This window comes from Oncorhynchus nerka, linkage group LG28, assembly GCF_034236695.1.
Source record: "Oncorhynchus nerka isolate Pitt River linkage group LG28, Oner_Uvic_2.0, whole genome shotgun sequence".
In the NCBI taxonomy this organism is placed as follows: domain Eukaryota; kingdom Metazoa; phylum Chordata; class Actinopteri; order Salmoniformes; family Salmonidae; genus Oncorhynchus; species Oncorhynchus nerka.
Window position 1 is genome coordinate 7,612,312 of NC_088423.1, and position 21,537 is coordinate 7,633,848.

The 21,537-nt window shown below is 46.2% G+C and overlaps 1 protein-coding gene across 2 annotated transcripts in view; it reads right to left on the bottom strand.

Annotated features, from left to right (window-relative positions):
* Positions 1 to 21,537, bottom strand: part of LOC115112845 (polypeptide N-acetylgalactosaminyltransferase 2-like) — a 139,623-nt gene that overhangs the window by 19,319 nt on the left and 98,767 nt on the right. For both annotated transcript variants that reach the window (XM_029639849.2, XM_029639851.2), the window contains exons 4-9: positions 13,930 to 14,028; positions 13,757 to 13,824; positions 13,185 to 13,250; positions 8,307 to 8,428; positions 4,147 to 4,234; positions 3,324 to 3,411 (exon numbers count right to left, since the gene is read on the bottom strand). In XM_029639849.2, coding sequence (XP_029495709.1) covers positions 3,324 to 3,411; positions 4,147 to 4,234; positions 8,307 to 8,428; positions 13,185 to 13,250; positions 13,757 to 13,824; positions 13,930 to 14,028 — 531 coding nt within the window. The remainder of the gene's footprint in view (positions 1 to 3,323; positions 3,412 to 4,146; positions 4,235 to 8,306; positions 8,429 to 13,184; positions 13,251 to 13,756; positions 13,825 to 13,929; positions 14,029 to 21,537) is intronic.

Genomic DNA, 21,537 nt, shown 5'->3' on the forward strand with positions numbered 1-21,537 from the left:
AACAATTTAAAGGCAATGCTACCTAATACTAATTGAGTTCATGTAAACTTCTGCCCCACTGGGAATGTGATGAAAGAAATAAAAGCTGAAATAAATCACTCTACTTTTATTCTGACATTTCACATTCTTAAAACAAAGTGGTGATACTAACTGACCTAAGGGATGGAATTTTTACTAGGATTAAATGTCAGGAATTGTGAAAAACTGAGTTTAAATGTATTTGGCTAAGGTGTATGTAAACTTCCGACTTCAACTATATGTGTTGCCACTCACTACTCATAAAGCAAATGTAGAACTTTTATTATTCAAAAACTAAAAATAGCGTCATACCGTCCAATTATTTTTAAATACAATGATATAATATTTTGGCCATATCGTCCAGCCCAACAGGGACATGGATCAAACAAGGTCTGGTCTACAGGGACATGGATCTAACTAGGTCTGGTCTACAGGGATGTGGATCAAACAAGGTCTGGTCTACAGGGACGTGGATCTAACAAGGTCTGGTCTACAGGGACGTGGATCTAACAAGGTCTGGTCTACAGGGACGTGGATCAAACAAGATCTGGTCGACAGGGACATGGATCTAACAAGATCTGGTCGACAGGGACATGGATCTAACAAGGTCTGGTCGACAGGGACATGGATCTAACAAGGTCTGGTCGACAGGGACATGGATCTAATAAGGTCTGGTCGACAGGGACATGGATCTAACAAGGTCTGGTCGACAGGGACATGGATCTAACAAGGTCTGGTCGACAGGGACATGGATCTAATAAGGTCTGGTCGACAGGGACATGGATCTAATAAGGTCTGGTCGACAGGGACATGGATCTAACAAGGTCTGGTCGACAGGGACATGGATCTAACAAGGTCTGGTCGACAGGGACATGGATTTAATAAGGTCTGGTCGACAGGGACATGGATCTAACAAGGTCTGGTCGACAGGGACATGGATCTAACAAGGTCTGGTCGACAGGGACATGGATCTAATAAGGTCTGGTCGACAGGGACATGATCTAACAAGGTCTGGTCTACAGGGACATGGATAATGCAGGGATTTAGACCCACTCCAATTTGCTTACCGCCCAAATAGGTCCACAGACGATGCAATCTCAACCACACTGCACACTGCCCTAACCCACCTGGACAAGAGGAATACCTATGTGAGAATGCTGTTCATCGACTACAGCTCGGCATTCAATACCATAGTACCCTCCAAGCTCGTCATCAAGCTCGAGACCCTGGGTCTCGACCCCGCCCTGTGCAACTGGGTACTGGACTTCCTGACGGGCCGCCCACAGGTGGTGAGGGTAGGCAACAACATCTCCTCCCCGCTGATCCTCAACACGGGGGCCCCACAAGGGTGCGTTCTGAGCCCTCTCCTGTACTCCCTGTTCACCCACGACTGCGTGGCCATGCACGCCTCCAACTCAATCATCAAGTTTGCGGACGACACAACAGTGGTAGGCTTGATTACCAACAACGACGAGACGGCCTACAGGGAGGAGGTGAGGGCCCTCGGAGTGTGGTGTCAGGAAAATAACCTCACACTCAACGTCAACAAAACTAAGGAGATGATTGTGGACTTCAGGAAACAGCAGAGGGAACACCCCTATCCACATCGATGGATCAGTAGTGGAGAGGGTAGCAAGTTTTAAGTTCCTCGGCATACACATCACAGACAAACTGAATTGGTCCACTCACACTGACAGCGTCGTGAAGAAGGCGCAGCAGCGCCTCTTCAACCTCAGGAGGCTGAAGAAATTCGGCTTGTCACCAAAAGCACTCACAAACTTCTACAGATGCACAATCGAGAGCATCCTGGCGGGCTGTATCACCGCCTGGTACGGCAACTGCTCCGCCCTCAACCGTAAGGCTCTCCAGAGGGTAGTGAGGTCTGCACAACGCATCACCGGGGCAAACTACCTGCCCTCCAGGACACCTACACCACCCGATGTTACAGGAAGGCCATAAAGATCATCAAGGACATCAACCACCCGAACCACTGCCTGTTCACCCCGCTATCATCCAGAAGGCGAGGTCAGTACAGGTGCATCAAAGCTGGGACCGAGAGACTGAAAAACAGCTTCTATCTCAAGGCCATCAGACTGTTAAACAGCAATCACTAACATTGAGTGGCTGCTGCCAACACACTGTCATTGACACTGACCCAACTCCAGCCACTTTAATAATGGGAATTGATGGGAAATGATGTAAATATATCACTAGCCACTTTAAACAATGCTTCCTTATATAATGTTACTTACCCTACACTATTCATCTCATATGCATATGTATATACTGTACTCTAGATCATCGACTGCATTCTTATGTCACTAGCCACTTTAACTATGCCACTTTGTTTACTTTGTCTACATACTCATCTCATATGTATATACTGTACTCGATACCATCTACTGTATGCTGCTCTGTACCATCACTCATATATCCTTATGTACATATTCCTTATCCCCTTACACTGTGTATAAGACAGTAGTTTTGGAATTGTTAGTTAGATTACTTGTTGGTTATCACTGCATTGTCGGAACTAGAAGCACAAGCATTTCGCTACACTCGCATTAACATCTGCTAACCATGTGTATGTGACAAATAAAATTTGATTTGATTTGATTTGATACTAAAGCAGATCTAGAAGACCATTTAACCAGAACAGCTTATCCTATTGTTTTCTCTAAACCGGTCACAAACAAATGACATATTTTCAAATGCCAATTACAATTTTAAAAAATGACTTGAGTCACCCTTTGGGTTAATTTCCATCACCTTGTGGAGAGGAACAAGATGCATTATAGGCAATGAAGAGCCATATTCTAATTCTAGCCTTTGGATATTGATTAAATGCTGCCCTCTGTTGGTTACCAATATGTTTACTGAGAGAATGCATCTGACATTTGATTATTACGTAAAACAGAACCATTTCTGTGATCTCATACTGATCGAACAAATCAAAGTGTTTGCTCTCTTCTGATCTTCCTTTCACAGCAATATCTTCTCCCTCATCATCACCATACACAATTTAAGACAAAGCTGGATAAGATGAGAACGCCTTCACTCACCTCTGTCTGTGTTTACTTCACCCTGCAATATCATACGGCACCGTGGACATCAGGGAGAAAATAGAACAGAGGCTCAAAGGCGGTGTTTTTTTTTAGGAGCTTTTGGCTATATTCCCCAGAGGTTCCCCAGAGGAGGATGCACACTGATATCTAATGCTGCCTGCCTCAGCCTCTCCTCCAGGGGGCCCTGGCTATGAGGCAGAGGAGAGGACAGCAGAAAATCCAGAGGTGAGACAGGCTTACTTGATTGGAGCAGTGGGGTTTCCTTGACGCACCCTCCTCTGCTCCACGGTCATATAGTCCCACTTGAAGACCAGATTCCAATCAAATCCTAGAGCGGGAAAAACAGGTACTGATTAGGTTTAAGGGATTTCAAGTAAACAAGAGTAGATTCATTTTGATAACAGGAAAAGCTGGTTGTCAGTGTTTGTATTTCTCTTAACTCTACTATCCTTTTCACACACAATGCCTAACTGATAGGTATTATATTACACATCTGTGGCGTTCCCTCTACATTTTTAGATAAATTTTTTTTTTAAATTTAACTAGGCAAGTCATTTAAGAACAAATTCTTATTTACAATGACAGCCTAGGAACAGTGGGGCAGAATGACAGATTTTTACCTTGTCAGCTCGGGGATTCGATCTAGCAACCTTTCGGTTACTGGCCCAACGCTCGAACCACGAGGCTACCTGCCGCCCCATATGGCTGTACATTACACTTCTCATAAGCCCTATAGAGTGCAGGAGCCATGGGAGTGCACAATGTAATCTGCCTATATCCCTAGACAAATCAATCAAATAGTTTCCATTCCAAAGACAGTGCCTTTTTCAAGATTTATCACACGCTTATTCTCTCCTTTGCTCTCACACACATGCAGCCAACCAGCCAGCCAGCCAACCAACCAACCAGCCACTCAGTCAGCCAGTCAGTCCGTCAGCCAGCCACACTCCAAGACTTCTTTGGCAGAAGGTGACATTGGGTACAGAGTGAAAACTGCCATGTGATTTTCCAGCCTACCCTGGAGAGGAAAGGAAAGCTGCAGGTATAGATGAGTGGGATTTACCTCCTTTGAGATCGGCCGAGGCGCCTACATACTGGAAGTTGTCCATGTTGATGACGTCGATGATGGGGGAAACAACACGCGTTTTGTCCTGTGGGAGAAGTAAAGAGAGAAAGATGGGACACAAATATGCAGTGTTCCACTAGATTATATTGAAATAAGACTCGGACTGAAATACTCAGTCAAAGCCACCACATAATTTCACAACCAAGCACTAGATAAAAGCTGAATAACAAATTACAGTCCAAAACAGATCTGTGGAGAGTCAAACGTTTGTCCACATATTCACTTAAATATATGAGCTTAACACAGTCAGCTATTTGTGTTCACAAATAGATTTCCAAGAGGGAAGTACAAGATTTGCTGAGAGTGACATAAATCAGATGGATTGGATTATTCCAGAACTATTCCAAGTCTTTTGATGGAGCAGCAGAACTACAGCAGTGACTGTGTTCCATTGAAGTTTTGTCAAACCAATGGTGAGTTAGAGTAACATTTTTGGGGTCACAATCATATTTATCAGATGTTATTGCGGGTGTAGCGAAATGCTTCTGTTCCTAGCGCCAACAGATCAGTGATATCTAACAATACACACACATCTAAAATTAAAATAGTGGAATTAATATAGAAATATTAGGATGAGCGATGTTGGAGCCCGGAGTGTGTGTCAAATCAAATGGTATTGGTCACATACACATAGTTAGCAGATGTTAATGCGAGTGTAGCGAAATGCTTGTGCTTCTAGTTCCGACTATGCCGTAATATCTAACAAGTAATCTAACAAATTCACAACAACTACTACACACAAATGTAAAGGGATTTTTTTTTTTTTCATTTTACCTTTATTTTACTAGGCAAGTCAGTTAAGAACAAATTCTTATTTTCAATGACGGCCTAGGGACAGTGGGTTAACTGCTTGTTCAGGGGCAGAACGACAGATTTGTACCTTGTCAGCTCGGGGATACGAACTTGCAACCTTTCGGTTACTAGTCCAACACTCTAACCACTAGGCTACCCTGCCGCCCCGGTAGCAATGATCCAGAATATGTACATATAAATATATGGATGTGATACCTTTATTAAATCCATTTATCTAAGTGGCCAGAGATTTGAGTCTGTGTGTTGACAACAGCCTCTCTCTGTTAGTAATGGTTGTCTGATGGCAGTCTGATGGCCTTTAGAAGCTGTTTTTCAGTCTCTCGGTCCCAGCTTTGATGCACCTGTACTGACCTCGCCTTCTGGATGATAGCGGGGTGAACAGGCAGTGGCTCGGGTGGATGTTGTCCTCTTTTGGCCTTCCTGTGACATCGGGAGCTGAAAGTGTTCTGGAGGGCAGGTAGTTTGACCCCAGTGATGCGTTGTTGTGCAGACCGCACCACGCTCTGGAGAGCCTTACGGTTGATGGCAGTGCAATTGCTGTACCAGGCGGTGATACAGCTTGACAGGATGCTCTGGATTGTGCATCAGTAAAGATTTGTGAGTGTTTTCGATGACAAGCCAAATTTCTTCAGCCTCCTGAGGTTGAAGAGGCACGGTTGCGCCTTCTTCACCACGCTGTCTGTGTAGGTGGACCATTTCAGTTTGTCTGATGTGTACGCCGAGGAACTCAAAACTTCCCACCTTCTCCACTATTATCTTGTCGATGTGGATGGGGTGGGGTGTTTCCTGCTGTTTCCTGTAGTCCACGATAATCTCTCCTTTGTTTTGTTGACATTGAGTGCAAGGTTATTTTCCTGACACCACACTCCGAGGGCCCTCACCACCTCCCTGTAGGCCGGCTCGTCGTTGTTGGTAATCAAGCCTACCACTATAGTGTCGACTGCAAACTTGAAGATTGAGTTGGAGGCGCTTGCTAATAAACTCACACACATCAATGTTGTCTGAGGCTATCCGGAACATTTCCCAGTCCACGTGATCGAAGCAATCTTGAAGCATGGAATCTGATTGATCAGACCAGCGTTGTATTGACCTGAGCGCAGGCGTTTCCTGTTTAATTTCTGTCTATAGGCTGGGAGCAACAAAATGGATTCATGGTCAGATTTGCTGAAGGCAGGGCGCGGGAGGGCTTTGTATGCATCACGGAAGTTCAAGTAGCAATGATCCAGAATTCTGCCAGCTCGTGTCGCGCATTCAATATGCTGATAGAATTTAGGGAGTATTGATCTTAGGTTAGCTTTGTTAAAATCCCCAGCTACAATAAATGCAGCCTCAGGATGTATAGTTTTCAGTTTACATAGAGTCCACCGAAGTTATTTTAGGGCCAACGCGGTATCTGCTTGGGGGGGGGTGGGGGAATATACACAGCTGTGACTATAATCTAAAATAATTATCTTGGAAGATAATGCAGTCGGCATTTGATTGTAAGAAATTCGAGGACAGGTGAACATAAGGACTTGAGTTCCTGTAGGTTCTTGTTGTTCTACATCGTGCATCGTTAATCATAAGGCATACACCCTCGCCCTTCTTACCAGAGAGATGTTTGTTTCTGTCGGCGAGATGCATGAAGAAACCGGTTGGCTGTACCAACTCTGACAAAGTATCCCGAGTGAGTCATGTTTCCGTGAAATAGAGAATGTTAAAATCTCCGATGTCTCTCTGGAAGGCAACTCGAGCCCTAATTTCGTCCACCTTGTTATCTTGAGTTTGGACATTGGCGAGTAATATGCTAGGAAGAGGTCGATGGTGTGCTCGACTTCTGAGTCTGACCAGTAGGCCTTTCCGTTTGCCTCTCATGCGGCGACCACGTTGTTTTGGGTCGGCCTCTGGGATAAGATCGCATGTCCAAGGTGTGTGTGTGCGTGTGAGTGTATATATATATATATATATGTATGTATGTATGTATGTATGTATGTATGTATGTATGTATGTAAAAAGTCAAGGGGTCTGAATACTTTCCAAAGGCACTGTATGTGTAAAACTATGAAATAACACATATGGGATCATGCAGTAACCACAAAAGTGTTAGACAAATCTAAATATATTTTATTTGTGAGATTCTTCAAAGTAGCCACCCTTTGCCTTGATGACAGCTTTGCGTACTCTTGACATTCTCTCAACCAGCTTCATGAGGTAGTCACCTGGAATGCATTTCAATTAACAGGTGTGCCTTGTTTCAAGTGAATTTGTGGAATGTCTTTCCTTCTTAATGCGTTTGAGCCAATCGGTTGTGTTGTGACAAGGTAGGGGTGGTATACAGAAGAAAGATTTCCAATAACTTTCTTCAAGTGCAGTACGAAAAAATCATCAAGAGCTATGATGAAACTGGCTCTTACGAGGACCGCCACAGGAAAGGAAGACCCAGAGTTACATCTACTGCAGAGGATAAGTTCAGTAGAGTTACCAGCCTCAGAAATGGTTCAAGTTACAGACACATCTCAACATCAACTGTTCAGAGGAAACTGCGTGAATCGGACCTTCATGGTCAAATTTCTGCAAAGAAACTACTACTAAAGGATACAAATAAGAAGAAGAGACTTGCTTGGGCCAAGGAACACAAGCAATGGACATTAGACCGGTGGAAATCTGTACTTTGGTCTGATGAATCCAAATTTGAGATTTTTTTCTAACCGCCGTGTCTTTGTGAGACGCAGAGTAGGTGAACAGATGATCTCCGCATGTGTGGTTCCCACCGTGAAGCATGGAGGAGGTGGTGTTATGGTGTGGGGGTGCGTTGCTGGTGACACAGTCTGATTTATTTAGAATTCAAGGCATGGCTACCACAGCATTCTGCAGCAATACGCCATTCCATCTGTTTTCAGCTTGGTCAGACTATAATCTGTTTTCCAACAGGACAATGACCCAACACACCTCCAGGCTGTGTAAGGGCTATTTGATCAAAAAAGGAGATGGAGTGCTGCATCAGATGACCTGGCCTCCACAATCTCCCGACCTCAACCCAATTGAGATGGTTTGGGATGAGTTGGACCGCAGAGTGAAGGGAAAGCAGTCAACAAGGGCTCAACTCCTTCAAGACTGTTGGAATTTCATTCCAGGTGAAGCTGGTTGAGAGTGCCAGGAGTGTGCAAAGATGTCATCAAGGCAATGTGTGGCTACTTTGACAAATGTCAAATCTAAAATATATCTGGATGTGTTTAACACTTCTCTGGTTACTCCATGATTCCATGTCTTATTTCATAGTTTTGATGTCTATGGTACACACTGACCTCTACCACCCTTTCCAGGAGTGGTTCCAGCCAGTGCTCATTACACTCGCAATGGCTGTCCAGGAAGGTGAGAACACTGGCAGTGGCTGTGTCGGCCCCTCTCACCCGCGATCTCATCAGACCTGTGGAGGAGTAACACGCCTGATGCTCTTATCAATATGTCATCTACAAATACACAATGGTTTATTCATGTGTGTCATTTCTATGTATACAGTACCGGTTCGCTGAAGTTTGGGATGTGCATATCACAATCGTTGGCTACTCATATTTAAATATTTATTCACATTTAAACTTTTCACATTATTAATATAAATATTAATAATACCCCCTGATTAAAATGGTTAAATTTACTTTATACATTTTAGTCATTTAGCAGACACTTATCTAGAGCGACATTAACTGAGTGCATTTTCATACAGAGCGTGAAATTATAAAATTGTATGTTTTTAATGACTTGGTTTGAAGTCATCTGGAATGTTTTTAATGACTTGGTTTGAAGCCACGTGGAATGTTTTTAATGACTTGGTTTGAAGCCACGTGGAATGTTTTTAATGACTTGGTTTGAAGCCACCTGGTATGTTTTTAATGACTTGGTTTGAAGCCACGTGGAATGTTTTTAATGACTTGGTTTGAAGCCACGTGGAATGTTTTTAATGACTTGGTTTGAAGCCACGTGGAATGTTTTTAATGACTTGGTTTGAAGCCACGTGGAATGTTTTTAATGACTTGGTTTGAAGCCACCTGGTATGTTTTTAATGACTTGGTTTGAAGCCACCTGGTATGTTTTTAATGACTTGGTTTGAAGCCACCTGGTATGTTTTTAATGACTTGGTTGGAAGCCACCTGGTATGTTTTTAATGACTTGGTTGGAAACCACCTGGTATGTTTTTAATGACTTGGTTTGAAGCCACCTGGTATGTTTTTAATGACTTGGTTTGAAGTCACCTGGTATGTTTTTAATGACTTGGTTTGAAGTCATCTATTACCTGCTGAAGTGCTAGGTCATATGCCATTGGTTGAGAGGGGGAGTGTGTGGTGTGCCATTGGTTGAGAGGGGGAGTGTGTGGTGTGCCATTGGTTGAGCGGGGCAGAGTGTGGTGTGCCATTGGTTGAGAGGGGCAGAGTGTGGTGTGCTATTGGTTGAGAGGGGCAGAGTGTGGTGTGCCATTGGTTGAGAGGGGCAGAGAGTGGTGTGCCATTGGTTGAGAGGGACAGAGTGTGGTGTGCCATTGGTTGAGAGGGGCAGAGTGTGGTGTGCCATTGGTTGAGAGGGGCAGAGTGTGGTGTGCCATTGGTTGAGAGGGGCAGAGTGTGGTGTGCTATTGGTTGAGAGGGGCAGAGTGTGGTGTGCTATTGGTTGAGAGGGGCAGAGTGTGGTGTGCTATTGGTTGAGAGGGGCAGAGTGTGGTGTGCTATTGGTTGAGAGGGGGAGTGTGTGGTGTGCTATTGGTTGAGAGGGGCAGAGTGTGGTCAGAGTGTGGTGTGCTATTGGTTGAGAGGGGCAGAGTGTGGTGTGCTATTGGTTGAGAGGGGCAGAGTGTGGTGTGCTATTGGTTGAGAGGGGCAGAGTGTGGTGTGCTATTGGTTGAGAGGGGCAGAGTGTGGTGTGCTATTGGTTGAGAGGGGCAGAGTGTGGTGTGCTATTGGTTGAGAGGGGAGTGTGTGGTGTGCCATTGGTTGAGAGGGGAGTGTGTGGTGTGCCATTGGTTGAGAGGGGCAGAGTGTGGTGTGCCATTGGTTGAGAGGGGCAGAGTGTGGTGTGCCATTGGTTGAGAGGGGCAGAGTGTGGTGTGCCATTGGTTGAGAGGGGCAGAGTGTGGTGTGCCATTGGTTGAGAGGGGCAGAGTGTGGTGTGCCATTGGTTGAGAGGGGCAGAGTGTGGTGTGCCATTGGTTGAGAGGGGCAGAGTGTGGTGTGCCATTGGTTGAGAGGGGCAGAGTGTGGTGTGCCATTGGTTGAGAGGGGCAGAGTGTGGTGTGCCATTGGTTGAGAGGGGCAGAGTGTGGTGTGCCATTGGTTGAGAGGGGCAGAGTGTGGTGTGCCATTGGTTGAGAGGGGCAGAGTGTGGTGTGCCATTGGTTGAGAGGGGCAGAGTGTGGTGTGCCATTGGTTGAGAGGGGCAGAGTGTGGTGTGCCATTGGTTGAGAGGGGCAGAGTGTGGTGTGCCATTGGTTGAGAGGGGCAGAGTGTGGTGTGCCATTGGTTGAGAGGGGCAGAGTGTGGTGTGCCATTGGTTGAGAGGGGCAGAGTGTGGTGTGCCATTGGTTGAGAGGGGCAGAGTGTGGTGTGCCATTGGTTGAGAGGGGCAGAGTGTGGTGTGCCATTGGTTGAGAGGGGCAGAGTGTGGTGTGCTATTGGTTGAGAGGGGCAGAGTGTGGTGTGCTATTGGTTGAGAGGGGCAGAGTGTGGTGTGCCATTGGTTGAGAGGGGCAGAGTGTGGTGTGCTATTGGTTGAGAGGGGCAGAGTGTGGTGTGCTATTGGTTGAGAGGGGCAGAGTGTGGTGTGCCATTGGTTGAGAGGGGGAGTGTGTGGTGTGCCATTGGTTGAGAGGGGCAGAGTGTGGTGTGCCATTGGTTGAGAGGGGCAGAGTGTGGTGTGCCATTGGTTGAGAGGGGCAGAGTGTGGTGTGCCATTGGTTGAGAGGGGCAGAGTGTGGTGTGCCATTGGTTGAGAGGGGCAGAGTGTGGTGTGCCATTGGTTGAGAGGGGCAGAGTGTGGTGTGCCATTGGTTGAGAGGGGCAGAGTGTGGTGTGCCATTGGTTGAGAGGGGCAGAGTGTGGTGTGCCATTGGTTGAGAGGGGCAGAGTGTGGTGTGCCATTGGTTGAGAGGGGCAGAGTGTGGTGTGCCATTGGTTGAGAGGGGCAGAGTGTGGTGTGCCATTGGTTGAGAGGGGCAGAGTGTGGTGTGCCATTGGTTGAGAGGGGCAGAGTGTGGTGTGCCATTGGTTGAGAGGGGCAGAGTGTGGTGTGCCATTGGTTGAGAGGGGCAGAGTGTGGTGTGCTATTGGTTGAGAGGGGCAGAGTGTGGTGTGCTATTGGTTGAGAGGGGCAGAGTGTGGTGTGCTATTGGTTGAGAGGGGCAGAGTGTGGTGTGATATTGGTTGAGAGGGGCAGAGTGTGGTGTGCCATTGGTTGAGAGGGGCAGAGTGTGGTGTGCCATTGGTTGAGCGGGGCAGAGTGTGGTGTGCCATTGGTTGAGCGGGGCAGAGTGTGGTGTGCCATTGGTTGAGCGGGGCAGAGTGTGGTGTGCCATTGGTTGAGAGGGGCAGAGTGTGGTGTGCCATTGGTTGAGAGGGGCAGAGTGTGGTGTGCCATTGGTTGAGAGGGGCAGAGTGTGGTGTGCCATTGGTTGAGAGGGGCAGAGTGTGGTGTGCCATTGGTTGAGAGGGGCAGAGTGTGGTGTGCCATTGGTTGAGAGGGGCAGAGTGTGGTGTGCCATTGGTTGAGAGGGGCAGAGTGTGGTGTGCCATTGGTTGAGAGGGGCAGAGTGTGGTGTGCCATTGGTTGAGAGGGGCAGAGTGTGGTGTGCCATTGGTTGAGAGGGGCAGAGTGTGGTGTGCCATTGGTTGAGAGGGGCAGAGTGTGGTGTGCTATTGGTTGAGAGGGGCAGAGTGTGGTGTGCTATTGGTTGAGAGGGGCAGAGTGTGGTGTGCTATTGGTTGAGAGGGGCAGAGTGTGGTGTGCTATTGGTTGAGAGGGGCAGAGTGTGGTGTGCTATTGGTTGAGAGGGGCAGAGTGTGGTGTGCTATTGGTTGAGAGGGGCAGAGTGTGGTGTGCTATTGGTTGAGAGGGGCAGAGTGTGGTGTGCTATTGGTTGAGAGGGGCAGAGTGTGGTGTGCTATTGGTTGAGAGGGGCAGAGTGTGGTGTGCTATTGGTTGAGAGGGGCAGAGTGTGGTGTGCTATTGGTTGAGAGGGGCAGAGTGTGGTGTGCTATTGGTTGAGAGGGGCAGAGTGTGGTGTGCTATTGGTTGAGAGGGGCAGAGTGTGGTGTGCTATTGGTTGAGAGGGGCAGAGTGTGGTGTGCTATTGGTTGAGAGGGGCAGAGTGTGGTGTGCTATTGGTTGAGAGGGGCAGAGTGTGGTGTGCTATTGGTTGAGAGGGGCAGAGTGTGGTGTGCTATTGGTTGAGAGGGGCAGAGTGTGGTGTGCTATTGGTTGAGAGGGGCAGAGTGTGGTGTGCTATTGGTTGAGAGGGGGAGTGTGTGGTGTGCTATTGGTTGAGAGGGGGAGTGTGTGGTGTGCTATTGGTTGAGAGGGGCAGAGTGTGGTGTGCTATTGGTTGAGAGGGGCAGAGTGTGGTGTGCCATTGGTTGAGAGGGGCAGAGTGTGGTGTGCCATTGGTTGAGCAGGGCAGAGTGTGGTGTGCCATTGGTTGAGAGGGGCAGAGTGTGGTGTGCTATTGGTTGAGAGGGGCAGAGTGTGGTGTGCTATTGGTTGAGAGGGGGAGTGTGTGGTGTGCTATTGGTTGAGAGGGGGAGTGTGTGGTGTGCTATTGTGGAGTTGTAAAAGACAGAGATTGCAGAGATAGCAATAATGAACAGAGGACTGCAGCCAAGTCTTTTTGACCTAATATTCATTCTATTGGAGAGCACACAAAGCACTTTCCAAAAATATACTCTTCATTGTTTTGGAGTGTATATTTTCTCCCCATTGGCCCCAATAAACCTGTTCAGAGGTTTCCTTTCCTAGCCCTAATGATCCTTCTCTGCTGTTAAAAGTGGCAAATCACTTCAGTTGATTTGATTAGGGTACATGCAGTGTTGGACAAGGTCAAGGACAATGGGCATCAAATACTATGATGATGACTAAAGCCTGACCAATCATTTTCAAAAAGCTGTTTTTATCCCTTCAAATGCATTTCCCATTTATACACTCACCTTCTCGTCGATCGTTTCGAAGAACCCGGATCTTCTCAATTTTCCCCAACAAGGCTCCATCTTCAGCTGAACCACGAGACACAACCCTTGGTTACTAAAATAAACCATTTATATACATATACACGTCAAATAAACATCTATATAGAACTTATAAGGGCTTTATGAAGACTTATTTTCAGCCATAAAAGTTATGTTTCATTTAAAGCGGAACCAATAGTTTACTTAGTGGCCCTCCAGTGACACCGACACTGTCTAACAGACAACTCTAGAACGACTCAAAGATAGCTTTAATCTACTTCAAAAGGCTGACGGGTACAAGAGACCTCTATGAAAACTCAGGACGGAAAGATGAATGATAGGTGTGATGCCTGAGCTGGAGGCATGTGCCCTTAAGGGTCACCCAGAGATTAGAGGGACGGAGCCTGAGAGATGGTTCAGGACAGGGGCTTTAGTTTACAGACCGGGTGACGAGGGAGAGAAGGACCTGGAGCCTGTCAACCAGTGCCAGTACTGATCCAGAGTGACAGAGGCACAGGGCAAATGAGAGAGTTAAGACTCAAACAGCAACTCACGGTTGTCACTGTAATCATCAACCAGGATTATCTCCTTGACAAGGTGGGGGGGACTCTTCTTAAGAACACTGGAGGGGGAGGGAAGGCAGAGGAGAGGGTTAGACATGGGTTAGCATCTCCAGGCCTAGTCTGTCAGAGAGAGAGTGAGAGGGTGTGTGTGTGTGTGTGTTCACCTGACCACGGTGCGGAGCAGAGCCGAGCGGGCCTCATTGTGGAAAGTGATGATCACACTAGAAGCAGGCAGCTCTGTCTTCCACTGTTTATGCCGGCAGCTGAGGGAGAAAGGGAACACAAATTCATTAGGAGACTGAAAACAATCAATGGCCAAAAAGGACCAATTATCTGCCTTTAAAAGAGAGAAACAAGGGTTAGCTGGTGTTGTGTGTTCCAATACGCTGGTTGAATACATTTAGCTTTGATGTTGACATCTCCGGGCCCCCCAAAAAAATAGGTTACAGATTTTCTTTTAAAGGTTACACACTCTCGTGACCTTTGGTGAAGCTGTAATGGAAGGCAAGTCTTGCTTGCGTAAACGATGGTGCCTCAGACCAGACAGATTTCAATATGACAGATGAATATGACAATATGACTAATCCACTAGAGCCCAATCACCAGCAGCTACGGGTATGGGTGAGAGAGCGCAGAGACTCCCCATGTCAATGCCATTGACACGGAGTGCCCACGATGAGCCTCCATGGAGCGAGAAAGAGAGAGCGAACACTAGAGTAAGATTGTGACATCAATCAATGCTTCCTACAGGAGTTACAAGACATGACACGTCTCTACCTTTTTTTTAGGAGAACTAAAGGAATAAAATAGATGACCATAGTTCCCAGAGCAGAGGTCAACTATGATACCACCTGGGCCTAGAGAGGACCTCCTAAAGCTGCTGGATCGACGGATGCCTGATCTACTTTACAGACAGTACCTGAACCACACACATGTTCAGTAGTGGACTATTTAGTCCCCCCTTAGACCATGACCTACCGCCTGGTGTCTCCTACAGTAATCAAGTTAGGGCTGTTAGGGGAACTACATTGACACAGACTGAGCAATTAGTTTTTTAACCTCCCTTGGAGATGGTGTTTTCTGCCTACTCAGTCTGTCATAAAGAGGTAAACCGTCTATAACATGTTTGAGATGACACGTAGCGGGTGTAACAAGAAACGGAATATGGGAGTTTAGCAATGTACCGGCAAGACTCCGGCATTTTAATATTATATGCATTTCACTATGTTTCCATAAGCGTACAGTGTAAATTCCAGATCCTGCTCCAGATACCTGTCAGTGGATATGTCTAGGCATCAGATATGGGTTCAAATATTTGTAATTGAAATAATACAATGTATTATTTCAATTACTTTCACATACATTTCAAAGTATGTATTTAGAAGAAATGTCTTTGAAAATACAAATATTTGAATATTGGAATGTATTTGGAAATAGATTAATATTTTATACTTTCCAAATATATTTTCAAATTCAAATAGTCTTATGTATTTGAACCCAGGTCTGGTTGGTCTTAGGGGTATATACTGTAATTTCACATACCCCAGTATTTCTAGGAAATTATTGAAAAAAAAAACTTAAAATACACACCAGAGAAGAATTCAAATTAAAAAAAATTAAAAAGGCATGTATTTGAATCCAGATCTGGTAGGCACTATAACACGATGGCACTGAAGAAGAGGCCATTTCCTTTGAGCTACAGGCAAACGTGTACAGCCTGTGCCTGACTGGAACATAGCACATGTACACCCTCCGCAGGATGATTCCTACATTACTGTTAGGACTGCATTCACATTAAAGTCCATGCTTCTTCGAATGGATGTAAAGTAGTCAAGTAAACCAACCCCGGCTTAACCAAGCCCTTGACACCGGATGTGTACCAAACAAACAAACTGCGGCCCTTTTCTTTGCACAGACAACATCATACTTCATGTAATGTAGCTCCCTCTGAGCTGCGTAATAGAAACAAGGTGTCAGTAACAAGACACTGTGGGGAGGGGATATGAAAGACTAGACATAGTTTGAAGACAAAACAAGCACGGCTGATGAGTTGCTTTGTCTAGCCTAATGCCTGGTCCTTCGGTGGCCTCTTCACGTGCACGTCATGCAGCGCTTCAATGCGACCCTCTCACATTTCTCATGAAATATTCATCCGGCAGTGTACACCGGGAACACTTAATTAGAATGGGAAACAGTGGCTAAAATGCCAGACAACGGTTACAGAGTCCCCGCTGGGTCGACAGACGATACATAAAACATTCTCATTAAGACCCGTAGCCTCCAGCAGGCCTCCTGCAGGCCTCCAGCAGGCCTCCTGCCATCCAAGGTAACGCTCTGTCTGAAGAGTAAACAAGAAGCCAAGCAATTTAAGCTTGTCTAAAAAAAGGACATTGAAATAAAAAGCCTCCATTTTGATTGGCTCTAAACAGACACACGGCTCTGTTGTGACGAGAATCAGGAGTAATCTCCCACCTAAGTGTTTGATAGTGCCTGGCAGACAGCCGCAGGCAGAGCAGAGATGGGGAAGAGAGGAAGCTGAGCTGAATTTAGAAAACCGAAAGAGCTCTCGCTCACATCAAACAGTGATAGGAAACTGATAAAGAGAGTTGTACAGAAAACGTCACTGATGTGACCATATGTCTAGCACCTTACATACAGTACAGTAGGGATAGTGGTACTTAGGCAGGGAGTAATCTCAGAAACTCAGAACTAAAATTGTGCGTATTGTGTTGAATGCTCGACTAAGTTCTGGGGGTACTAGAAAGCGGAGCGGAAAGCAGGACAGAAGCTCCGCCCCCCATTCTTTGCAAGTTTCAAGGTCAAGTCTATGGGCCAAATGTCCCCTCGCCATGGCTCAGGAGGTGATTTAACAAGTAAAATAGGTGAGACATCTTCCACTGGTGCCAAGAAAGAGTCCAGGACAAGAAAAAACAACAGTTGAGTTGAAATAAATCCTAAACCCATTTGTACTAATGGTACCGTAGTAGACATGGTTCAGACACTCGGGGTAACCTCCCTGTGGCTCTGTAGACACAGCTCAAATTGACATGGGAATAAAAGAGCTTCAAATGTATTGAAATATATGCATGTAATGCATGCAAATGTTGGGCATACTGTGGGCATCTTTCACTTGTCTTCTAACCATGTCAGCCAGAGAAACTCTGGGAGAGCTCAAACTCTCAGTGAAGACAACACTTTCAAAGACACTGGCCTAATCATGAAGGGTGTCATGGAAACCAATGTATACAGTCAATATGTTTTTCCCCTAATCATACCAAATTAGAAATGTATTTTATGTCAACTATAGAGGAAACGTATCCTTGATTCAAATACACTGACTATCACTATGGCCATATATGGTGAACCAGCATTCATTTACTCCCCAGATACTTCCACACACACACACACACACACACACACACACACACACACACACACACACACACACACACACACACAGACAGAGAGAGGAGCCAAGCTGGTGAGGCAAACAAATCAATGTGCCACCCCCAGGCATTGATATCAATCCACTATGAATACAGAGACCTCTGCATGAAATAATTTTTAACCAGAGCACATACTGTGATCCTGGCACACTGACAACTGAGAGATACAGTTCAATCCCCTCCTAGAAGTTACCGCTCTCTACAGACACAAACAAGGGAAATTAAACAAGGGAAATTAAATCAGCATGCGGTACCTCTGGAATAAACAAATCAATCACTGTGAATTCTACCCCATTTCCGTGTTGAAACTAACAGGACAGAGTGAACGTTGAAAGAGTGCATATGATATGGAACAAATTAAAGACTAGTGTAGTTGTAGCATTCATCACAATACTCCATTTCACAGCAAAGAAAGAGGAGAGAAGACAAAAAGCTGAAATATCCATGTTCACATTCAGCCTGGCTGCTTCACATCAGCCTGGTTCCTGGTGACTGCTTTACCCCCAGCATGGTTCCTGGTGACTGCTTCACATCAGCCTGGTTCCTGGTGACTGCTTTACCCCAAGCCTGGTTCCTGGTGACTGCTTTACCCCCAGCCTGGTTCCTGGTGACTGCTTTACCCCAAGCCTGGTTCCTGGTGACTGCTTTACCCCCAGCCTGATTCCTGGTGACTGCTTTACCCCCAGCCTGATTCCTGGTGACTGCTTTACCCCCAGCCTGGTTCCTGGTGACTGCTTTACCCCCAGCATGGTTCCTGGTGACTGCTTTACCCCCAGCATGGTTCCTGGTGACTGCTTTACCCCAGCATGGTTCCTGGTGACTGCTTTACCCCCAGCATGGTTCCTGGTGACTGCTTTACCCCCAGCATGGTTCCTGGTGACTGCTTTACCCCCAGCATGGTTCCTGGTGACTGCTTTACCCCCAGCATGGTTCCTGGTGACTGCTTTACCCCCAGCATGGTTCCTGGTGACTGCTTTACCCCAGCATGGTTCCTGGTGACTGCTTTACCCCCAGCATGGTTCCTGGTGACTGCTTTACCCCCAGCATGGTTCCTGGTGACTGCTTTACCCCCAGCATGGTTCCTGGTGACTGCTTTACCCCAGCATGGTTCCTGGTGACTGCTTTACCCCCAGCATGGTTCCTGGTGACTGCTTTACCCCCAGCATGGTTCCTGGTGACTGCTTTACCCCCAGCATGGTTCCTGGTGACTGCTTTACCCCCAGCATGGTTCCTGGTGACTGCTTTACCCCCAGCATGGTTCCTGGTGACTGCTTAATTGGAGTATAAGTGACCCTGCACTCCCTTGAGAACTTTCCTGCAGGCGCACTGACCACAGGCAGAAGTAAGCGTCAGTTACTGAACTGCAACTCCTGACAAAGTATGGGCCGACTTGTCAAAAGGATCGTTAGGAGGCCTGTGCTCCTCCACTCGAGGGACAGTGGAAATGACGGGCTTGAAAGAAGCTGAGCAGGAGGAGGATGGAGAGCGCTGCTAGCAAAGACTAAACAACAGCAAGTTGAAGAGACGTAATTGATTCACCATGTGCCATTATAGTTGGCAGAGCAATCCCAAACAATACATGTCTGTAGCCATATCTAACTTCAATTACTCAGACAATACAGACAGACCCACAAAGAGAATGCTGTCAATTAGCATTTCCAGTTATACAGGATGATTGAAATGCTTTGACATCTATGACCAACATACAGTTAACTGCCAAAATAAAGGAAACACTTGAGAAAAAGCAGGATACAAAGTACACCAAAAATACAAAGTATGTGGACACCCTTTCAAATTGGTGAATTTTCCTATTTCAGCCACACAGGTGTATAAAATTGAGCACACCGCCATGCAATCTCCATAGACAAACATTGACAGTAGAATGACCTTACTGAAGAGCTCAGTGACTTTCAACGTGGCACCGTCATCGGATGCCACCTTTCCAACAAGTCAGTTTTCTGCCCTGCTGAGAGCTGCCCCGGTCAACTGTTAGTGCTGTTATTGTGAAGTGGCAACGTCTAGGAGCAACAATGGCTCAGCCACGAAGTTGTAGGCCACAAAGCTCACAGAACGGGACCGCCGAGTGCTGAAACACGTAGTGTGTAAAAATCATCTGTCCTCGGGTGCAACACTCACTACCAAGTTCCAAATTGTATCTGGAAGCAGCGCCAGCACAAGAACTGTTCGTTGGGCGCTTATAGAACGGATTCATTGGCCGAGCAGCCGCACACAAGCCTAAGATCACCATGCAAAATACCAAGCATTGGCTGGAGTGGTGTGAAGCTCGCCGCCATTGGACTCTGGAGGAGCGTTATCTGGAGTGATGAATCATGCTTCACCATCTGGCAGTCCGACGGTCAAATTTGGGTTTGGCGGATACCAGGAGAAACGCTATCTGCCCCAATGCAGTGCCAACTGTAAAGTTTGGTGGAAGAGGAATAATGGTTTGGGGCTGTTTTTCATGGTTCGGGTTAGGCCCCTAAGTTCCAGTAAAGGTAAATCTTAATGCTACGGCATACAATTACATTCTAGACGATACTGTGCTTCCAACTTTATGGCAACATTTTGGGGAAGGCCCTTTCCTGTTTCAGCATGACAATGCCCCGTGTAGAAAGTGAGGTCCATACAGAAATGGTTTGTCAAGATCGGTGTGGAAGAACTTGACTGGTCTGAAAACAGACAGGGGGTGGTGTGGGGTTGGGGGGCACAGACCTTCCTGACCAAACATCCTGCATACCCACCAGTCATAAACCACAGGCGCTCATGAGAAACCTATAGTGGTGTGGCTAAATGCTTAGTTTATGACACATTAATGAGATAGTTAAGTCACATGCTACAACTCGAGAGTATATTTTAGGTACTTTAAAAGAGCCACTGAACACACTGATTGGTACGTGTTTTTCTGTTGCTCATTAGAAAAATTAGATTTCAGTCTTGGAAGTGTGTTTCCTGACCGATTCCGCCTTTGTTTGTCCGGCATGAGACACTGTCGATGCGGAAGCCTATTTCCCTTCTCCAAAATCCCCAGAATGAATCAAAGATAACTCAAGAAATATGTAATAATGTTGATGTTTTTACCGAGGATGTTTTAGTTTGACATCTAACTAAGGTGTCTGGTGCAGTATTTCTAAAGTTCACAATTGCGTGACGTGTCGTCTTACGTAAGCAAAGTCAGAGCTGCTGAGCGGGTCTGTCTCACTATCTATGCTATTGGATAGAGAGCAATCACCGCAGCTGTTCACCCCATGTCAGTGGGCAAATGGACATCGTCAAATCAAAACCTTAATTTACCCGTTGTGACGCATAGATGTTCCAAACCCTATTTACACACTAGAATAACTCTTTCTGACTCATATCAATGCCTCATATGGATGCCACATAGGCTGTTTTCAAAAGTGATCTGTTGCTTTTTAAAGGGTCATTAATGTCTTTGCGGAGACGGAGTTGAGTAGTGTCAAACTCCAGGCACAGACGATTATGAGAGATGGTGAACTCCGTGTTAGCTAAGACCACCACAGGCCTTCCCAAACCATAACTCGCTGGTGAAATAAGTCATACTACAGTGCTCTCCCTAGTGATGCCAAAAGTACCTTCAGTTGGATATGTCAAGTTCATTCTGGGAACAACTACTAACGTAATGTCATGACGTTTCCCTCTTTGGGTACAGCGAGCACCATCTTATCTTCAGACCATGCTTCTCTCAATTACGAGAGGGCTAAGGTTTGAGTAGAGACCAAGCTGAACTCAATTACAAGAGGGCTAAGGTTTGAGTAGAGACCAAGCTGAACTCAATTACGAGAGGGCTAAGGTTTGAGTAGAGACCAAGCTGAACTCAATTACGAGAGGGCTAAGGTTTGAGTAGAGACCAAGCTGAACTCAATTACGAGAGGGCTAAGGTTTGAGTAGAGACCAAGCTGAACTCAATTACGAGAGGGCTAAGGTTTGAGTAGAGACCAAGCTGAACTCAATTACGAGAGGGCTAAGGTTTGAGTAGAGACCAAGCTGAACTCAATTACGAGAGGGCTAAGGTTTGAGTAGAGACCAAGCTGAACTCAATTACGAGAGGGCTAAGGTTTGAGTAGAGACCAAGCTGAACTCAATTACGAGTGGGCTAAGGTTTGAGTAGAGACCAAGCTGAACTCAATTACAAGAGGGCTAAGGTTTGAGTAGAGACCAAGCTGAACTCAATTACGAGAGGGCTAAGGTTTGAGTAGAGACCAAGCTGAACTCAATTACGAGAGGGCTAAGGTTTGAGTAGAGACCAAGCTGAACTCAATTACGAGAGGGCTAAGGTTTGAGTAGAGACCAAGCTGAACTCAATTACGA